The sequence below is a fragment of the Nannobrachium achirus genome, assembly GCF_963921795.1.
Source record: "Nannobrachium achirus genome assembly, chromosome: 23".
NCBI classification, from domain to species: domain Eukaryota; kingdom Metazoa; phylum Chordata; class Actinopteri; order Myctophiformes; family Myctophidae; genus Nannobrachium; species Nannobrachium achirus.
The window spans coordinates 5,076,948-5,100,460 of NC_137830.1; the positions used below are offsets into that span (position 1 = coordinate 5,076,948).

General features: G+C 42.4%; 1 protein-coding gene across 1 annotated transcript in view; it reads left to right on the forward strand.

The window, feature by feature from the left end:
- nrf1 (nuclear respiratory factor 1) overlaps window positions 1-22,887 on the forward strand; it is a gene marked incomplete at both ends in the record, with an annotated part of 52,306 nt that extends 29,419 nt beyond the window's left edge. The window contains 3 exons of the mRNA XM_080754804.1: window positions 169-293; window positions 16,416-16,481; window positions 22,724-22,887. Coding sequence (XP_080610930.1) covers window positions 169-293; window positions 16,416-16,481; window positions 22,724-22,887 — 355 coding nt within the window. The remainder of the gene's footprint in view (window positions 1-168; window positions 294-16,415; window positions 16,482-22,723) is intronic.
- Window positions 22,888-23,513: the final 626 nt, after the last annotated feature.

Below are 23,513 nucleotides of genomic sequence, written 5' to 3' on the forward strand. Positions count from 1 at the left end.
TTACAAGCCCGAAAAGTGAAGTGATCCCAGACTAGTTCCACAGTGAGGCAGCTGCTCACGCCGTGGCTCCATGGATGTTAAAACTAAATGTTAAACTGTGTGTTCCACAGTGAGGCAGCCGTTCACGCCGTGGCTCCCTGTTAAATGTTTAAACTGTGTGTTCCACAGTGAGGCAGCTGCTCACGCCGTGGCCACCCTAGCGGAGGCCACGCTGCAGGGGGGAGGACAGATCGTCCTGGCGGGAGAGACTGCAGCCGCCGTGGGAGCTCTGGCTGGAGTACAGGATGGAACAGGTATGATCAAACCCCAGACCCCTGACCACTTAATGTTACTGTTACTGTTTGTTAGAGAAGGAGCTCTGGCTGGAGTTCAGGACGCCACAGGTACGAAACCTCCGATCCGCTGACCACTTACTGTTAATGCATGCCTGCCATCATAGACTGTCGCTTTATTTTGAAGAGACCCGGAAGCCACGTGCATGTGCGTGTTGTGTAATCTGACGATTCTAAAAAGGAGGTCGGTTTGTTTACAAACGGTCGAAAAACTAAAATCCTAACCGGGGCCGACCAGTGGTTTTCTGCCTTGTCTGCGTTATTTGAACCTTATTTTATGCATCGGCATAGAACTGGAGTCAATGGAGAATGGACGCTCCATTTTGCTCCTGGCTGATTAAACCCCTGTCTTGTCTACTGTTACTAAATGGTAAATGGTGCATTTATATAGTTCTTTTATCCCAGGCGCTTTACATAGATTGTGCATTACATTCACCCATTCACACACACATGGATTACATTCACCCATTCACGCACACATTCATTACATTCACACACACATTCATTACATTCACCCATTCACACACATTCATTACATTCACCCATTCACGCACACATTCATTACATTCACCCATTCACACACACATTGACACACTGATGGCAGAGGAAACCATGCGCAGCACCAACCTGCTCATCAGGAGCAACTAGGGGTTCAGAGTCTTGCTCAAGGACTCTTCAACACTAACTCTGGGGGAGCCCGGGATCGAACCGGGAACCCTCCGTGTTCTAAGACGGCTACTCTACTCTACCCCTGAGCCACTGTTACTGCACCACATGCACTTCATGTTAGGGTTAGCTATAATCTTCAAGATGGCACATATTCCCTCCCAATCTATATGCATTTTCAAGCTCCCGTGGACGCCATCTTTAAAAGCATGCCTTTCCAGTAGCTTTTAGTATGTTAGTAGCATTACCAATAGTAAGAGAATCCATTGAAAGATATATATCTATTCAACTATATACTGACCTAATTAATATTGGATTAACTTCAAACCACTAGGGGGCAAGGCCTAATATCATGCCAAAAATCTAAATCTTATCACCAAGTGCACAATTGTTATGATTTTTTACATATTAAATCCCAGGTTATATGCATTTTAAGCTCCCGGCAGCCATCGTGGACTCCTGTCACACTCCTGTTGAACTTTCTGGGGCTGTGCAATAAAAAATGTCATACCTCAGTACCTCCAAATCCAAATACCTACCTATGATTAAATATGTCTATGGTTTCACACTTATTACATTCCACAGACCAGAAGACTGGTTGTTTAGACAGATATGTCTATGGTGTTGTGTTATAGACAGTTGTTGCGTCCCCTCTCAAATGAGCACTCGGGCAACCTGAAAGCAAACTCCACTTGCCCGAAAGTTTTATTTACCTGCCAGGGGCAGGTGGGCAAGCCTTAGTGTCATTGCCTGCTTATACTTGTAATGGAGTATTTCTACATTACAGTATTGAGATTTTTACTTAAGTAAAACACGTGAGTATTTTTTCCACCACTGCCTGTGTGTGTAGCAGTTCATTTCAGGGTCCCCTGTGTGTGTGTGTGTGTGTGTGTGTGTGTGTGTGTGTGTGTGTGTGTGTGTGTGTGTGTGTGTGTGTGTGTGTGTGTGTGTGTGTGTGTGTGTGTGTGTGTGTGTGTGTGTGTGTGTGTGTGTGTGTGTGTGTGTGCGTGCGTGCGTGCGTGCGTGCGTGCGTGCGTGACACAACAGCGCCACTTGGTCACCAGCGGTATTGCAGCTCATGCTACGGACATATGGACATAGATAGGAACGGACAAAGCGACTCTTAGGAGACGGTGTGACCACCGCTCAAAAATGGCAGAACCCCATATAGTGCTCTATCTATGGGAACGCAGCCTTCATTTCCTCCTGTAGCCTATGTGTTACCTTTCTACATTTCTGCATACAGTATCTCTCTGTTTTGTCTGTATCTCAATATGCCCAAATATGGATTACTGATGTCATAGCACTGGTGTCATATTATTGACAACATTCTGATTATAGATTTAGCTAAAATGGCCATGCAGATTGAATAACATCATTACAGCAGATATAATTGTTCTTTTAAATGCTGTTATTTTCAAACACAACACCATTCAGCAACTTCAGCAACTTCTGGGTCATCAGTTAAATTAGTTGAACTGATTCACAGTGGTGCGCGTGAAATGATTCACTGGACGATACATCTTAAAGGAGGACCTGAGGATTCCTCCAATGCTGCTGTGGTAGTCGGACACAAGCTGTACTCATTTGGAAGAAACCGCAACTACCAGAACAACAGTGATCAGATTGAAGTCCACATCTTCAACACAGTGTCTTTGCGTTGGAGGAAGTTGCCCCCAGTGACAAATGGTAGAGGACAAAGTCTCATTGAGGTTCCCTCCGGGCGCTATGGGCACACAGCTGTGCTGGTGGAAGAAATTGCCTACATCTGGGGAGGAGGGCCTCGTTACTGCAATGTCCTTTATGCCTTTGATGTTGACACCCACAGCTGGTTCACACCAAATATTTCTGGGACTATTCCAGAAGCAAGGAGAAACCACTCAGCCTTTGTCCTGAAGAAGGTCATGTATGTGTATGGAGGAGACACCCTGCTGACTGGATTTACTAATGACATGTACAAGTTGGACACCACCATAATGGTCTGGACTTCAATTAACGCCAGAGGAATTCCACCACCTGCTTCAAAAGGTTGCTCTGCCACCATCATGGGGGAAAAGATGTTTGTATCTGGAGGCTTTGGGGGCTGCAACAACAGCACCACAGTGTTTGACACAGAGACCAACTGCTGGCTGAGCATGCCTTTTGGACACCTCCCAGAAGAACGTTTCGATCATTCAGCATTTGCCTACAATGGAGAGCTGTACATATTTGGTGGCATGAACACAAACGAGCGCTTCAATGATCTGTGGAAATTCAGTCCAGAGACCTGTTCCTGGAAACAGGTTGAGACCAAGGGGAAAGACCCCTGTAGGATGTATGGGATGTGCTGTTGCATGGTGGGAGATTGTATTATCATCCATAGAGGATACCACAAAAACAACCTCATTCCTGGTGACATGTACATCCTAGACTTAAATCCCAGCCTGAAGACGTTATGCAAGCTAGCAGTCACTCAGCATGGACTGGAGCAGTCTGAACTCCCACATGACATCAGGTGGGAACTGGCAACCATGACTACCAACAGGGGGAAAAAAGAAAAAAGATTTGAACTCACAACCCTACATGTAGCCAGGGAGTAACACTGCTGTTAAATTCATCACTAAACCAGATGCCATTAGTATGACATCGTCTCCATATTTGGCCACAGACAGGCAGGCAGGCAGACAGACAGACAGGCAGACAGGCAGACAGACAGACAGACAGACAGACAGACAGACAGACAGACAGACAGACAGACAGACAGACAGACAGACAGACATGATCCTTAGGGTCATCCAAATAACATATTAAAAGTTGTGAATTATAGGCTATATTTATAGTGGATCAAGGTAAATTCAGGTAAAAGTATTTATGCTATATTCTTATGTCCCAAAAACGTTTTTCAAAAGGTTTGAGGCTAAATTACCACTCCTGAATAGAGAGCCTCTCATTTTTGAATGGCTCTCAGAGCATTTTCAGCTGCAGTACCCCCCCCCCCGACGTCACAAACGGCAGCAAATCTGGACAGCCTGTTTTGAGAACCCGTGGGATGCTTTTAACCTCCACCTTCCCAAAACCAGAGAAAGACACAACGGTCTGAAATGGGACTTTGTGAGGATAGAAGGTGCTAGTGGGACCCCAAAAAAAGGTTTTAAAATAGGAAAAGTGAATTTTCATGGTGTATCACCTTCACCCCTTACCTAGCATGTGAGGGGTCTAACTAGGGGTTTTCCATAAAAAAAAAACCCTCAATGATTACAATTGCAATTTATTTTGGGTCAAACCACAGATTGACTGGACTAATAGGGAAGCTAGACTCTGGGCAGGGAGAGCAATGAAAATAAAAGCCACCCGACAGTCTCTAACAAACAGAATATGTTTTTTGATGGAAATGTTGTCCACCAGACGTCCCGTTCCGGGACGGGACTGTCCCAGTTTCAAGCTGTGTGTGTCCCGAGTCTACCAGACAAATATCTATAAAACACTAAAATGCTCCGGCTTTCAACATTCACTACTAAGGTCCTGTTTAGATGACAGAGGTCTCTAAATATCAGCAGAATAAAAGATCAGACGATCATGCCTTCTGTTTAGATGGTAACAGCCTTTCCGTTGCCGTCTATGAAAATAATTCAGATGTTTTTTTCCACATGCATGCACATTGCTATTACTGTATATACTCATGCAGGGGTTGACACTAAGGTCTCAGGAGCCCATCGGGCAAGTACAGGTCATGTTCTACTTGCCCGAAGGTAATGCCCACTTGCCCGAAAAGTAAATCGTCCATTATAAAATGATAGGTACGATTTTAATTACCGCACAATTTAACACTTATTTCTTTACTTTCTGGGGCTGTGCGATAAAATGTCATACCTCAATACCTCCAAATCCAAATACCAAATACTTTAGCTATGATTGAATATGTCTATGGGTTTACACTTGTTATTTTTTATTTTTAAATGTAGCAACAGTAAAAACAGCACATTATAGGTAAATAGTGCTCTTATTTTACATTCCACAGACCAGAAGACACAGCGCACTGGCCACGTTCAGGTGTTTAGACAGATATCTCGTGTTGTGTTTATAGACATTTGTGTCCCCTCTCAAATGAGCACTTGCCCTGTCGGGCAACCTGAAAGCCAACTTCATCTGCCCTGACGTTTTATTTACCTGCCGGAGGCAGGTGGGCAAGCCTTAAAGGCCCTGTTCAGGGAATTAAGCTATTTCTTTATAGAAACATTTTTCAAGTAGAATGACTATTTCTGAACCACCGTTAAAAAAATTGGAACTTTATATTGCAGCATTGTGATATAAGACTGCTTTACGTTTTTTAATCATAACTGGGGTGTCATATTTTAATGCTTGTCACCTTGGTGCGCATCACGGTGATAGCTATTAATTAATTACTTTTGATAGGCTACTGAATAGCCTATGAGATCAGTTACTAGGCAAATTCATCCCTTCTTCCTGCTAGCCTGGTCGCTAACGCTAACGTCAACACTGTTGTTGTTGTTGCTGCTGCTCCTGCAGTGCTCTCTCCCCACCACGCGTGTGTGTCTGCACGTACTGTACTGTGACGACGAAACACTGAGGAGTGATATTTTACCTGAGTAAAAGTATCACTACTACTGCAAAAGTTTTCAAATGCATCAAATATTTTGAAAATAGCAGATCTACAAGCTTGACACATTGTGAGCTTTTTTCTTTTATTTATTTTTTATTTGGAAAAAAATATATAGCCTACTCAAGTCAAAGTACCTCAAAATGATACTTAATTAGAGTACTTGAGTAAATGTACTTAGTTACTTTTTTGAGTAAAAGTACTTTTTTAACACCCCTGAAAACGGAAGCAGATACTTCCATGAGTGGGTGTGGCTTCATGCTGTACATAGGCCACGCCCCTACAGCCATTGGATGCCTTTTATGCCCATATATGAAGATCCCTGATGTCATCTATATACATCATTGGCCAGATGGCCAAGGCATAGCCATAGCCCATATCTGTGTGGCTGCTTCAGATAGGGATCTCCATGTATGGGCATAAAAGGGATTGTATGTTGTGATGTCATGGGAACCAGTCTAACAGAATCCCTTTTATGTCCATATATGGAGATCCCTGATGTCATCAATATTAAGCCCATATCTAACAGGACTTCATATGGGAATGCCCATAAATGGAGGAAGACAGCCCATATCTGTGTGGCTGGTTCAGACAGGGATCTCCAATGTGTATGGGCATAAAAGGGATGTACTATATTATATACAGTACATACGTAGATCTCCATATATGGGTACCAGGAGTCTCCATATATGGGTAACTGGTCCGATATACATTACTGGCCAGATGGCCAAGAATTGGCATGACCTCGCCCTTCAGGGTGAGGTCGCATGTCGCCCTGAGGCGTCTTACTAGTTTTTATTATATCAAAATAATTGTAGCTGGGGGAACCGTGAAAGACAAACAGGTTTTCACAAATAAACTAGTTTGGCTTTTCCATTAGTGTAGCGTCATTTAACATCATTATCAGTGCTTTATAGGTGTGTAACGATATAGTAACTGAATCGAAAAATCTATTTTAATTTGCAGTGATCTACTATATCGATATGCAAACAGCAAAATATCGTACCGTTTGGCTTTGTATCGTATCGTGTCGTTTTAAAATGCAGATAATCTGTATCGAATCATTTTGCAATGCAACCAATCGATTGTATGGAAACTAAGTATTTGTGCCTTGTATTTAGAGGGAAAATTAAAAAGAGGGGTCTAATTACTGTTCTATTCCATATTGCAACTCTTGGTCTATCGATAAATGTGTGTAATCTCTGTGTTCATGTCAAGGTGGGTTTGTCCATTATGTGTTGAAATATAATGTCCATGTATTTGAGAATCACAGCATTTACTTATTTATATCCATAAAAATAGATTGTCCCCTTAAAAAAACCTGCACATTTCACACAGATTTAATTTAACCATATCGATTTTAAATCATTGAATCGAATCGTATCGCCATGAATGAACCAATATCGTCCATGTATCGTATCGTCAACCATGTATCGTGATGTGTGTCGTATCGTTGTTAAATGTATGGTTACACACCCCTAGTGCTTTATAATACTGCTCTATACATTTCTAATGTGGTGAAATCGGACACGGAGGTCTTCTGGGGTTTAACTGTGTAGCCCAGTGTCCTGTGACAATACACACTAATCTACACACACCAGATGGTGTGTGTGTGTGTGTGTGTGTGTGTGTGTGTGTGTGTGTGTGTGTGTGTGTGTGTGTGTGTGTGTGTGTGTGTGTGTGTGTGTGTGTTGTGGGGGAGGAGTCTTAAAATATAATTTATTTTTATACCACGGCTCAATGCGAAATTAAAGCTTATAGCGGGGCAGATAAATGCATTTTTGCACTAAAATACTTCACAAGTGGAAAGAAACCTAAAACTTTTCACAAGTACTCCTTAGAGGTTGTTCCTATGATAAAACACGTTAGACACTGAAAAATCAAAATGGCTGCCATGTTTCCAAGATGGCTGCCTCTGAACAGTACGCCAGCCAGTTAATGTCCAATTTTCATAACATTAGAGTTGTTTTGTAGGTTTTAAAACATCCTGAGTTCATTTATTACACTTTTAAAGCAGCCAGAATAAACTTTCTGACTTTTGGTTGGGTTTCCTCACCTGGGACCCCCCAAACAGACCCCTGAGCCTATCTCAGTAATCGCTTTGTTCCTGCTCCAGAGCAATGTTAAATTAGATCATAACTGAAGCATTAAAGTTGTTGTAACTGGGATCTGAAAGCAAAAATGAGTAGTAGCAAATACCCAGGGGTCTTCCACAGGGGGGGGTCCTCAGAGTTACTACAGGGGGCCTGCGGAATCTTTTTTTACATTTGAAACTGTTTTTATTAGTATTCTCAGTATTATTTATAAAAAAGAATTGTGTTAGACAGACAGGTTCATAGGTGTTACTGCAGGGATTGCAAGAATTAAGGTATTGCAACTTCTCACTTTGGGCACGCAAACTAACATGTCCATTTATTGCACTGCGCACACACACACACACACACACACACACACACACACACACACACACACACACACACACACACACACACACACACACACACACACCTCTTTGTTATCGTCACGCCAAAACCCGCACCCTATCCTCTTAAAGAGCTCACGGTCAATTGTACCCAAAGAAATTCACTACTATACATGTCCTCCCTAATAGTGTTGACAATTTCCACTATAGCATTTGCAGGGAGGAGTGCAAGGCAGGTTATTGTTTGAGCAGCTGCACCGTCAGACAAGTCCAGACAAGTCCCTCTGATCCAAGTCCCAAGCGAGTCGCAAGTCATTTGGTCCAAGTCTCAAGCAAGTCTCAAGTTTTTTCTGTTGTGGGCAAGTCGAGTCGAGTCACAAGGTTGTCAAGTTGAGTCGAGTCACAAGGTTGTCAAGTCGAGTCGAGTCACAAGGTTGTCATGTCAAGTCGTGTCGTGTCGAGTCGAGTCGAGTCGAGTCGAGTCGAGTCACAAGGTTGTCAAGTCGAGTCAAGTCACAAGCTTTTCAAGTCGAGTCACAGGTTATATCTCAGGTTTATATCTTGAAGAGCGAAATCTTTCTTCCTAAAGTAAATGTCAAAAAATACCATGCATATCTGATCATTGTGTTTGGCTGCTTCCGTGCTTGTGCTCTCGCTTACATGCCTGTCTCTAATCAATCAAATCAATAAAAGTGTGAACCTAGCGTGGCGTTCACGACTGCTTTGGTGAGTGGCGTAGCGGCAAGTCGTCCGAGTCAGCGTGTCTCAAGTCGAGTCGGGAGTCATTGTCTTCTATAATAGAAAATATTAATGTTCCACAAGGATGAAGGATTTGAATAATTGACAAAGGTTTATTCAAAGAGGCAGAAAGTTGAACATAGTGTCAGCATTCACAGGATCAGGGGAGAAGGCCTCCTGGCCTCTCCTGTCAGCCCCTCTGGGCACCAGCCTCCCTAGTACCATTACCATACAGCTCTTATAGTCCAAGATGCTCTTCTAACATGTTAACATGGTCTTATAAGGATATGTTCTAAACATAAAGACAACATACAAATAGTTATACAGGGTACAGATTTGCTGACAGAGTGAGAGAGCAAGCATAGGTGGGGGAGAGAACTCAGCTGTTAGATTGACAGCTGCAGGTACAGCTAAATGAGTAGCCTTGTGAGATTTAGACTTTAGATTTAGACTGTATACTTGTTACTCTATAAATATTTCTACCACACTTCCAAGTCGTCGAGTCTCAAGTTTTTGCCCTTATGTCCGAGTTAAGTCGCAAGTCGTCAAATTTGCGACTCGAGTCCGAGTCAAGTCGAGTCATCATGACTCGAGTCCAATTGTCTGTGCACCGTCCCTTGTAACCTTTGTTTCAGCCACATTTGAGTACTGCCTTTGGACCAGGGAGGGCAAGAAACCTGACCGGAACATACCCTCCACTCTCTGAATTCCATCTATTTTTTTTTTGTTTTTCAATTGATGGAAGCTCAGGGCAATTTGTCAGGCAAAGTAGGCATCATAATACGATACCTTAATCAAGGGACATGATTTTGAGGAAGTGCAAACACATGAAGAGGCTGATACCCCGATTCCTTATCAAGTCCTTGCCTCCGGTACAAAAAAGGAAATTGATATATTCGAGTGAGTTCAAGTTATTGGATGTTACAAATGTCAAGGGTTCATTTGCGTACATACCGGTAGTTTTTCAGGTGCTGACTGGGGAAGAACATTTGTTGGAATCACCAAAAAGACATGGGTCAATGCCTACTTGATGATGACCAAGCCATTAACCGCTTCAAGGACCATGGCAAGGTCATTGGCCATTCCTCCTGGTGAGCTTCCATCAACATTGCAGTCGGAACATTTTGCATGCCATGTTTACAGTTCAAAAGGTCCAACAACCCTGGGATTACTCAGATGGGAACTATTTCTGTCAAAGAACTTAGAGGGTGAGATGCTACCTCCAACTCGTGCTGCACTGCTACCATATTACCTCCGTGCCAACTCCGTCACAATACAGGATAAATCATACCTGACAAATTGCCCTGTGCTTCCACCAATCGAAGCAAATAGATGGAATTCAAAGAGTGGAGGGTATATTCCAGTCAGGTTTCTTGCTCTCCCTGCTCCAAAGGCAGTACTTGAGCTCATCAAATGTGTCTGCAAAGCAGGTTGTAAGGGACGGTGCAGCTGCTCAAATAACCTGCCTTTCACTATGGTGGAGACTGTGTCAACACTATTAGGTTGGACATTGAAGATGATGATGATGAAGACGAATATATCCTGCATGTCTGAAAATACTGTATTTTAGTGAATCTCTTTGGGCGTAATTGACCATGGGCTCTATAAGAGGATAAGGTGAGGGTTTTGGGGTGACAATAACAAATACCTTCATTATTGCAATAGCTGTCAACCATAACTGTTTAACACAAAAACATTATAAATAATACTGAGAATACTAATAAACCATCAAAGTACAATACATAAAACCAGGATACATAAAAACATTCGAAGTTTCAAATGTAAAAAAAAAAAAAGATCTCATCGAGATTTGGCAGGCCCTCTGTAGTAGCTCTGAGGACCCCCCCAGGGGTCCCGGACCCCCTGTGGAAGACCTCTGTTATTTGCTACTAGTCATTTTTGATTTCAGAGCATATTTCAGGTCTAATTTAACATTGTTCTGGAGCAGGAGCAGAGCGATTACTGAAATAGGCTCAGGGGTCTGTCTGGGGGGTCCCAGGTGAGGAAAGACCCCAACCAAAAGTCAGAAAGGTTATTCTGGCTGCTTTAAAAGTGTAATAAATGAACTCAGGATGTTTTAAAACCTACAAAACATCTCTAATATTATGAAAATTCGATATTAACTGGCTGGCGTTCTGTAAAACATCCAAAAAGGTGGCCATCTTTAAAACTGGCGGCCATTTTGAAAATTAAGTGTCTAATGTGATTTTTCTAAAGAATGACCCAAGAGGTACACTCTGTCAAATTTTGGTGCTTCTTTCCAGAACTGAAGTATTGTTCTCCTTAACTGCCCCGCTATTAGTAACTGTCAGCATTGCATGCATACCGTGCTTTTTGCGCAGCCGTGTGTGTGTGTGTGTGTGTGTGTGTGTGTGTGTGTGCGTGTGCGGTTTAGAATGTGTCCTATGGCTGTCACGATTATGACATATTACATGACGATTAATTGTCACTCAGATAATTGCGATTAACGATTTAATTGTGTTTTTGTCGTTGACAATTACATTTCTGTTTGGCTTGTAGGCTTTGAAGTTGCACATGGCAGATATGAGACATAACCTAAATATACAAAGAAATTACTGACATATTTGACGATTTGAAAAAAAGAACAGTGATGGTGGAAATAGCCGATCTACAAGCTCACAACGTGTCGCATCACGACGCGTTGTGAGCTTGTAGATCTTGTAGATTTTCACTATTTTTTAAAATGTTTGAAAATATACAAACGTTTTTCAACATGTGAACGATTATGACGATTATGTGAAATAATTGCGATTACTTAATAATTGTGACAGGTCTAATGTGTCCGTGACCTTTTGAAATACCCTTACCCATATGTTTTTAGGCTGGCAACCTGTCCCTCAAACACACACAAACACACACACACACACACACACACACACACACACACACACACACACACACACACACACACACACACACACACACACACACACATATGGTTACACTAGCCTGGGGGTGTGATGAGCCAGCCTCAGAGGCCCCCCATCCACTGTGTGTGTGTGTGTGTGTGTGTGTGTGTGTGTGTGTGTGTGTGTGTGTGTGTGTGTGTGTGTGTGTGTGTGTGTGTGTGTGTGTGTGTGTGTGCGCGTGCGCGTGCGCGCGTGTGTCTTGGAGTGCTTTGATGCACTCCATTATCAGTCCATGACCTAATCACTGGGACAGCTGTCAGCACGCACACACCACACACACACGAGCGTGCGTGCGCGCTCTCTCTCTCTCTGTGTGTCTCTCCATTCAATTCAATCCGATTCAAAGGGGCTTTTTTATTGGCATGAGAAAACACACGTTCACGTTTGTAATTGCTAAAGCGATTATCGATCAAAACCGGTCAATACAAAAATCATATAATCTCACAATTTAAAAGGGAATAAAGACAACATGGAAATGTAGCTGTGTTACGTTGTTGCGGCTGAGGAACGCTGGAATTGTTGCATTTTGCTGTCAGAAATAGCTTTAACTTTTGAAACAAGTGGCTGCAAGCGTTTCAGTGTTTTGCGTTCACTTGGTATAATTATCTCTATCTCTGGGGTTGTCACGGTATGACATTTTACATGACGATCGCAGTTACTATCAAAACCTCGACCAGCTGTCCGTCAGTCCGTCCGTCACTCAGTCACTCCGTCAGTCCATCAGTCTGTCTGTCACACGTCACACTTTTGCCCTGCTCCCTACAATTTTTGCCCTAAAATCACGCAAATCGGTACACAGTATGTCTACACTCATGTCATCAACATGGATCTGTCCCATTTAGCGCCACCTTCAGGCCGAATATTTTAAAACACATTTTTGGACACTGCTCCAACAAATTTTGCCCTAAAATCACGCTGCATCTCCCGATTAGGGAGTCTTACTGGTTGTGTTTTTGTCGTTGACAAGAGAGGGTATGCGCATGCATAAACTGATGGTAAATCGAGTGGCAAAGTGAGTTTAACGTTGTTTAAAACCCATTCAGGCCGGGAACACATTTTAGTGTATGGGAGGGGCTTACAGTACATGTACAGTATGTAGCAACATATTTGTTTTTGTAGGCTAATTTCTGATTCCTAAATGGGTTAATGCAATCAGATAGGACTTTTCTGTTTGGATGTATGGGCTGTCAAGGCCAGAAAGTAGTTTTTTGCCACTCAGTAGGCGTTCCCGCATAACTTCCTGGTATGATGATGATGTCACACCCATACCCTATATTACATTTCTGTTTGGCTTTGTAGGCTTTGAAGTTGCACGTGGCTGATATGACACATGACCTAAATATACAAAGAAACAACTATAAACTCAGCACAAAAAGAAAGGAAACTTGACTTCGGTCCATTATATCTCCTCTTTAATAATCATTTTCATCATTGATTCGTCACCTTTACAACGAGGTACGGCTTGTAAGCATCGTGCATTCGAGGCATGAGCTACCTAGTCAAACGTGTGGGTAGCGCCGACCAGAGTTTATTTGACAACTTTATACCTAAAAAAGAACATTGATAGTGGAAATAGCCGATCTACAACAAAGCTTTCAACATGGAAACGATTATGACGATCATGACAAAATAATTGTGATTAGATGATTATGTAATATGTGTGACTGGCCTATCTCTCTCTCTGTCTCTGTCTCTCTCTCACACACACACACACACACACACACACACACACACACACACACACACACACACACACACACACACACACACACACACACACACACACGTATTCACACTATTCTAGGGCATTCACCAAGTATTCAAATATCAAAGTCGAATATGTGCTTTTTTTCTCTTTAAAAAATGTATAGTTTATAAAGCTTGGCTAGATAGGAAGTTATAAGAATGAGTTGTCAATGCCCCTGGTGGATGAATTTGTTAATGCTCTATACCAGGGGTTCTCAAACCTTTTTAGGCAGTGACCCCCAAAATAAACATATTTGAACTGGGGACCCCCACCCTGACAAGCACTTGGAATTTGTAGGTATTACATTTAATGTGACTCGGTTCCACAGATAAATATTGTGAAAATAGCAGATCTACATGCTCACAACGCCTCACAACGCGAGGCGTTGTGAGCATGTAGATCTGCTATTTTCACAATGTTCGCCTCTTGCTTACTTAATATTTCACAGTTTGGCCAGTCCTGTCGAATATTTGACTGTTCGAATACTTTGAGGTCGAATAATTCGAATACTAGAAATCACTAATCGTGAATGTCCTAACACACACACACACACACACACACACACACACACACACACACACACACGCGCGCACACACACACATGTATTCACACTATTCATGCACATGAATATATAACCTTACCTTAACCCTACTTGACACGCACGCACGCACGCACGCACGCACACACACACACACACACACACACACACACACACACACACACACACACACACACACACACACACACACACACACACACAGTGCATGTGTAGTCTTAGCAGGATGAACCAACAGAAGAATGGTTCTAAGCTCCTTAAGGCTGATTAGCCTCTGTCTCATCTAACAGATGAGACAAAATGGACGCCTAGTGCTGCCCACTACTGTTCGCCCATGAGAAGTGCATCTGTACCAATGTGTTCAATTGTGTTGACTAAGAATAAGACTAAAAGACAAGACTTTTGATATGTAAAGTAGTCTTAAAGGGATGTTTCACTTTCAAAAAACCTTTTTGTCATTTTATCGTCTAATCAGGCTTTTGGGAACACCCAGGACAGTTTTTGAATTTCTTCATTCAGTATTTAGATATTTGATATTCATTTTCCCCCCTTCCAGGACCTTCCCATACAAACCCATTATAACTTCAAACTCTATTTTAACCATGATAGATTCCTTTTTTCTGGTGACTCCTGACATCCTCCGAATACGTGAACAGGCTGTGTTTTTTCGATAAAGTTTTTCATTGATTTCTATTAATGTTTTGAGGAAATTAAAATTATTAAGTACAATAAAAGATTATAAAAAAGGAATGAAAAAAGTTATCGGAAAAACACGGCCTGCTCACGTATTTGGAGGGTGTCAGGACTGGAGTCACCAGAAAAAAGGACAGTTGTTTTCATTGAATCTATCATGGTTAAAATGGAGTTTGAAGTTATAGTGGGTTTGTATAGGAAGGTCCTGGAAGGGGGCAACATGGGGGAAATGAATATCAAATATCTAAATACTGAAAGAAGAAATTCAAAAACTGTCCTGGGTGTTCCCAACAGCCTGAATAGACGATAAAATGAGATTTTTTTTTTTGAAAGTGAAATATCCCTTTAAGACTAAGACTAAACAATTTCAGAAGACTAGTCTTAAGACTAAGACTAAACGGTGTGCTATTCAAAAGACCAAGACTAAATCAGAATTGGCTGAAAAAGTGAACACTGTTCTGAACCCACCGGCTCTGGTCGGATGTGTTTGTGTTTAGTCGAGGCCTTCTGTTTACAGCTGTTGTCTAAAAGTAAGCAATTTACCCCGAGTGAGAGGACATTATGCTCTGATAATGTCCTGTGTTAGGGTGTTATCGGACGAGGCGAAGCTATTTACCGAGTGGTAAATAGCTTTTCTACCACTTTTTCCCTTATACATGAAAGAAAACACATAGTTGTAACTTGCAAGGATCTTAAGTTACAATCATTATTGCCTATAAAACTTCCGCGAGACAGCAGATAGTTCCACCAACAACATCTTCTACTCACCAACAGATGGCGCCAACTCCATACTAATCCATGCGTCTAGCTTACAGCTAAGCTAACGTCAGTTAGAAGTACCGTTCCGGCCGTAAATAGAGGCTGTTCGCTTCCAGAAAGGCATAGGTTCAGAGAAAAGGGGCTTTAAAGTTGGCGGATTGCATTGGATCCAAATAAATCGGCGACTATAGCATGCACGTTAGTGAACATAGGACCGTTGCCACGGTCATTTGTTGGTTGGGGGAAAGGTGTTCCGACTACCTCCTGAAGTCCCCGGATGTACACTGAGGCTCATTGATCTCGGACAAGTCCTCACACAACTTTGCGGCAGTAGTTCTCTCATAACCTCCGGAATTTAGCCAATCAGAATCCAGTATTTGAACACGTGACTCGAAAAAGTGGTAGAAGGGGACATTTTCAGCACAAATCATTTCAATATTTAGGGCAAGGCTGTGGCGGCCATTTTGCGGTGCCATAGATACAAAGCCCATTTATTTCCCACCCTGTAGGGACGAAAATATTGATCTAAATTATTTTTTGCCTTGAGTCAAATCCAGTATTCTTGTGAATCGTGACATTAAATCATTTGATTCTGTGTAAAAAAGAAAAGTAAAAAGTAAAAAAAAAAAAAAAAAAAAAAAAAAATGGAAAAATCACGGCACCCCACACGCTTTAGAATGTCCTAGTGCATAAAGGGTTTGTTTTTTTGTTTTTTTTTATTTTAAAGTGAAATAGCACTTTAAAATAATGAATATGGATATTTTAGAAATCTCGATGGGGAAATTGAATGAATGGAGTTTCTACCCGTGGCACCACTGCCATGCCCCTTTGACATGATGATCCTACTGTGGGTAAAATGATGTTAAAAAAAAGGACCCACCGCATGTGCAAGTTAACCCATTAAGACCTGTAATTATTATTATTTCATATATCATAAATTTGGCTAAAGGACAAACGTTTAATGTCCCTTTTAGACGGCGGCTGGAGAACAGAGACCAGGGTCACCACGGACAACAAGGTGGACAACCAGCACTACCTCAGTGAGTACTTGATCAACGCATTCTGTTTGGGGACGTTAAGTTAACCTTGTCTTTGTCTCCCACTAGCCTGCGACCGCTTCACACGTTGGGCTTTGGTCCGGTCGGGAGCTGAAACCGCTCTACGTCATGTTGTAGTCCTCAAAGGACTACAATTTGGCCGGAAAGATCAAACCGAAAACAGTTTTAACTCATTGAATGCCCTTTTCAAGATGGCCGCCAAGTACCAGGATGCCACGTTCCTAGATTTCTAGTGCACGGATCAACTGCACCATATGTGTAGTACTTTTTAACAGCTTTCAAACAAAAAAATCCGCTTGGAAATCCGTTCAGGCATTCATGAGATAGAAGCCTTCAAAGTCAGACAAAACAAACATTTTGCCATTTTGAAAGATGTGTTTGTTATGGGGCTAAACATGCAATTTCGCGATTGCGATCATGCCTAATACATTTTAGGCATTTTTGGAATTTTTTTTATTAAAAAAAATGTTTTGAAAAAATTCTTTTTTTTTTCTTCTTTTTCTTTCAAAATGGCTGCCAACTCGGGAAACTCGGGCTGTGGCAGCCTGGGACTACTGTAATAACTTGGGAAACTCGGGCCTTGGCAATCAATGAGTTAACCCAAAATAATTCCCCTGCGCTCAAGGACATACAGTACTTTTAGGGTCTACCAAATAAAGTCTAGAACCAACGTTTTTTTTAACCAATTTTATCTAATGTAATCCTGGGCTCTGCTCTCCCTCTGCCAACCTGGGGAGAGCAACGGACTGACCTCATGCTTCCTTCTATGCATGAGGAGTCCAAGATGCTTCTTTTCACCTGACAGTGGGGATTTCCCCAGTTTGGACGTAGCGCGTGGAAGGAACACGTTATTCCAACCAGTTCCTTTCCCCTCCATCAGGCGCCTCGGCTGGCCAGGGGGAGGCAGTATAGAGACCAGGATTACTGCATGTTCTTTTTTGGTTAGGGGACCAAAAAAAAACCCAATGATGCGGGGAGAACATGCAGTAGTAAGGTCCCTGCCCACCACCAAGGAGGTTGTCGGTCCCAATCCACTGTGGTGCATCCAGCTTTGTCGGGCGTCTATGACAACACAATTCACCCTTTGTCAAGTCCCTCTTCGCACCCATTGGTTGCTGTGTCTTGGTGGGACAAAAGTCCTTTCTACCATTGAAATTCAGTTGCTTCTTATTGTTATTCTGTGTATTCAATTCTCATTTTAAACTTGGTTTCAGTAAAATGGAGCCTCTCAGGTGCAGTATAGTGACTGGGCATGTTTTTAAATGTTTTTATTTCTACAAAGAATTATCCTATGAAAGAGGCTGCTGTTTGGTCAGTCAGGGACCAATCAGAAGGCTAACAAAGGGTGAATTGGCACGTGTTCGGGAGAGGGAAGCTGGACGGGGATCTAGTGTTTGGAATGCCCATATGATGACCACGGATATGCTCTGTGTGAAAAACATTTTCATTTCACTGGGTCTTTAAAGGTGTATTCAGTGATAATGAAAGTGGGCCTGGAGTCATCTTGTCCCTTACTGGCCTTACAGCGTGGAAATGTTTAGTTTTTTATACTAAACATATAACATACTTCTTATAACATAACTACGGCCATACGAGGACTGGCTGGCCACCTCTGAAAACCGAATCTAGCTATGCTCGTAACACGGGCCATGGTGGAAGTCCTTATATGGTCAGCACACATTCTAGTGAGGAGAATGAATGGAAAATGTACCAATTATATTTTTCTTTGAATGAAATACAATCACTGAATATGCCTTTAACACTGCCCGACAGCAACCATATATAGACCTAGGTAGTTTCCTCCAGCCCTGCCATGCATAGGGCCCTAAAACCATGCATATCCAGGTCATATTGACCTTAGCTAATCACCGTGATGCTCTGAAGGGGCCTTGAGACTCAAGCCCCGTTTGAAGTGCCTTGGCCCGGGCGGACCCCCCGCTGATTGGCTTGTGCACATGCATACGCCATGCACGCACACACACACACACACACACACACACACACACACACACACACACACAAACACACGAACCTGCGCACACAGCGCCACTCCAAGCACGGCCCTTCATGTGACATGTGACACATTAAGCCATTTATACCGGCAAAGCATTATTAGGCATTATCACTTTATTTTATGTTTTAACTGTTGAGAAATAGCAGATATACAAGCTCACAGTGTGGCACTCTGCTATTTTTTAAAAAATCATGAATTTATTTAGCAAATCTATATATTTTTTAAAAGCAAAACATTTTAACTTGAATTTTTGCTTCTGAGGTGGGGGTCCTCGACCAAATACATGTAATTCTGGGGGTCCTTGACATGAAAAGGTTTGAGAACCACTATTTTTTTTTTTCTCCAAAACCTTAGGGGGATTTAGAAGACATTTAGAATGACTTGAAAAAATAGCAGATCTATAGAGCTTGTATATCTGCTATTTTTCAACAGCTAAAGCATAAAACAGCGGTTAAAGTAACAATGCGTAATATAATGCGTTTGCGGGCCTTAGCGGCTTAATGACGCTGGAGGACTTGCTGAGGTACTTCACCCAATCACCTGCCTCGGCACACGGTCACTGTGTGTCACCCAGAGTGGTCACCGCGTCGCCATGGCAACCGCGTGACAACAAGTGACCTTAGAAGCCCCCCCCCCCCCCCCCCCCCCCCCCCACACACACACACTCAGCGACAATGAGCCGAAAATCCACACACATTGATTACAGGCCTGTCACGATTGTTGCATAATCGACCACCTAATGGCAATTGTTTGACATGGTCGTGATGGCATAATCGCCACGATCGTTTCCTTATTTTCAAAAATAGTGGTGTTTCACCCAATTTTACCAGCTTGCAGAGCTGGTCTACAGATATTCAGCCACCTCGCCACCACAGTATGCCAACATCTCTTATTTTTAAAGGACAACTTAGTTTTTTTTACAACAAGGGTTCATATTCCAGATTGTAGAGAAAAGAAAAGATGAGTGTTAAAATGTTTTCATTTGCTGCTTTCTTTCATTTTAATGATTTTAACAATTCTGATTTCTGTGGGTGAGAGCATGCAAGAGTACAAGAGGCTAACTATGTCTTTTCAGACACATTAAGCCCATTCCCAAGATGCACCGCAATCCCATACATTGTTTACAAATATATTCTTTAACTATATATATACACACACACATATATATATATATATACACATATATATATATATATACTGTGTATATATATATATATATATATATATATATATATATATATATATATATATATATATATATATATATATATATACTGTATATATATACTGTATCAGTGATGTCATTACGTGCGCGTCCCGCATCAAAAACTCATTCAAGTCACCCAGGGACTCATTCATGTCATGGTCCTGGGGTCCCGGGGATGCGCCTCCATTGGAGTCCATGTTAAAATAATTTACCGGGTCGCGGTAAAAGAAAAACCACGTAGAAAGTCTTAAACAGGCGATAGAAACGTCAATGTTTTGATTCCACCGAGGTCCGACGCCATTTTGCGCGCCCGAATTCATTAGGGGCACATGTTTTAGTAGTTTTAGTAGTTCTAAGTTCAAACATTAGCCAAATTATAAAATAAATATAAGAAATAGGCAAACATTTTGAAAATAGCCGATCTACAAGCTCACAGCACTCGAAAACATTGTATTGAGGACCAGTGTTGGGAAAGTTCACTTTAAAAACGAACTAGTTCAAGTTCAAGTTCAGAACTTCTAAAATGAACTAGTTCATTTTTAGTTCATAATTCCCCATTATGAACTAAAGTTCATGGTTCCCCAAAATGAACTACATAGTTCTTTTTTAGTTCTTTTTTTAACCATATTTTTTTTATACTTTTGGCTATTCAAAAAAAAAAGGAAAAAGAAATATATAAAGGTCTATATATATATAAATGTTTAGACGTTGCTGCATGCTATTATTTGTCAAAATTATTGACTCAGCCCATATAGAACCACACACAGCAATAATTTCATCCAACTTAACATTGAGGTGCCCACAATATTTATGTGCCCACTGCCTAGTTCCCAGTCTTCCTGCACCCTTATTGTGAAGGGCTGAATGTAATAACCATGTTATTGTCTCATTGTGTGAAATATCATAATATTCAAAACAAATATTTGACTCCAATTGATTCCCCACACAGTATTGACTTGATATAGCAATAAAAAAATATATATATTACACAGCAGTTGTGGGAAAACTAAGACATTGTTCAAAAAACACAATTCCGATTTTGGTCATTTTGGAAATAGGGCAAAAAATATATTTTTCTTCAATCTACTGTCTTGACACTCTAACCAAAATTGTTCTATAAACCATAATCTACAAATTGGAAGTGAAAGAAACTTTAACACACATTTGAAATGAAAACAAAAAATCACACCCGTGTGAACTGAGCGGTGGTCGTGGGGGGGGGGAGGGGTGCCTGTGTGTGGGGGTGTGTGTGTGTGTGTGTGTGTGTATTGCAGTTGATGCTCAGGGCAGGCTAGACTCAACAGCACCTCTCTGGTCACCCAGGGTACTCAGGCTACACCAGAGGCTACATACAGACAGACAGACAGACAGACACACACGGCCACGCTATGGAGACGGTGTGACCACCGCTCAAAAAATTACATGTACAAGGAACCCCACTAGAAAAAAACCAAAAAATTACATGTACAAGGAACCCCACTAGAAGGCAGACGAAACCGTGCACAGCATGTTTCCGCGTTGGTTAAAATAGCTGATCTACAAGCTCACGTTGTCTCGTGGATGCGACGCGTTGTGAGCTTGCAGATCAGCTATTTTCGCCGTGCAACACACATAGGACAAAGTATAGTCAGTCAGGCTTGCGAGACGAGGAGGAGATTCACAGTGCAGCAGCAGAGTGCAGACAGCACCGCATATCAACGGAGGAACGTTCACGAGATGCAGTAGGCACTGCTGCGTGCTGCTGCGTGCAGTGCCTACTATTGGAGCATGTGAATGAAAAGAGAGACGAGAGGAGCAGAGGACAGATGACCGCGGAGGCGCGGACCGCCGCATGAACGGCCGACGAACGCCGACGAACGCCGACGAACGTCGTTCACGGGCGTCAGAATGACCGCGTTCGACAATATCGTTCATCAAGCGAAAACAATTACGTTCAGTTCACGTTCGCCCAAAATATGAACGTGTTCATGAACGATCGTTCTTTGAACGCGTTCGGGTACAACACTGTTGAGGACTCACAAAACTTTTCTGGGACCCATTTGAATGACCAGCTGTGGGTCCCGGGACCCATTACATTGAAAACCTAGTAACATCACTGCTGTATATATATATATATATATATATATATATATATATATATACTGTATATATATATATATATATATATATATATATATATATATATATATATATATATATATATATATATTGTAGGTATTTATTTCCATGGCATTCATATACATCTCCCACAGCTGTTCAAAATCACTCTGTCTACCCCACACTTTATATGTCAACCTCTCCAGCCCGATGGAATTCATGAGTTCCCGATGCCACATCCTCAATGTTGGGGCTTCAACACTTTTCCAGCATAATGCCACAGCTCTTCTAGCTTGGAGAAGACCAAAGTCTAAGATTTTAGCTAGCTTCGCTGACTGTGTAAAGTTATTTGGATGAATTCAGAGTATACAGAGTTTAGCACTTAGTTGAACTGTGATTTTAAAGATTCCTGACAGACATTTCATGTCTTCATTCCCAAAAATGTGCATCTTAGAACACTCCCACATACAGTGAAATAAAGTACCTTTCTCAGTTAAACACTTGGTACAGATATCTGGAATGTTGGCGGACATGATGGAGTTTGACAGGAGTTGTGTATGTTGGGGGCTGGTAGAGTTACTGTTAATAGAATAGTAAATAATCACACCCATGTGAAGTGAGCGGTGGTCGTGCTTGCATAACGTCTTCAGACTAGGATATAAGTCTAGGATGTACAGGCTACAGACACACACACACACACACACACACACACACACACACATTGCTATGGCAACAATAGCTGCCAAAATGGCTACAGACACACACACAGCCACTCTATGGAGCCGTTTACCACCGCTCAAAAAATGACATGTACCAGACAGGTAGTTTTAACCCATTGCTCTCCTGTCCCCCCCGCCACCAGGACTGTTTTAACCCGTTGCTCTCCTGTGTCCTTCCCGCCACCAGGACTGGTGCAGATCCCGGTGTCCATGTACCAGACGGTGGTGACGTCGCTGGCGCAGGGCACGCGGGGCCCGGTGCAGGTCGCCATGGCGCCCGTGGCCACGCGCATCGACAACACGGTGACGCTGGACGGACAGGCGGTGGAGGTGGTCACCCTGGAGCAATAGCAGGAAGTGACATCACAGGCAGGGGCGTCACAAGGGGGGTGGGGGGGCTACTAGGGCCCAAGGTGGAGGGGCCTGAAATTATTTTATACTTTAGCTATTGAAAAATAGCAGATCTACAAGCTCACAGCGCTATTCTGCAATGGTTAAAGCACAAAATAATTTGTTCCCAGTCTAAATGGGTTAAACCCCCTCCTCCCCCTATGAAGAACATTCATGGGGGGGCCCCGCAGTGAATCCTTGTACCCGGGGCCCAGGATTTGGTGCGACGCCCCTGGGCACAGGTCACATGGTCGGTCGGTCAGGCGCTCGCGTTGACATCGATTTCGTTTGGACCGCCCGACCTGGAGGCGTGCATCTATTCTGCATCTGACTTAAGGCAAGACCTAAATTCAGATTGAACATTTGTAACTCAAATGTTTGCTTCTGGGGGGTCCCTGGAACAACATGTTTTGAGATGGGGGTCCGCGGCCAAATACATATCATTTGGGGGGTCCTTGACATGACAAAGTCTGAGGACCACTGATTCAGCAACATAGGTTTTTAAACTATAATGATTTAGTAGACATCTGTAGAATCGGACTATATCACCGGTTCTCAAACTTTGTCATGATGTCAAGGACCCCCAT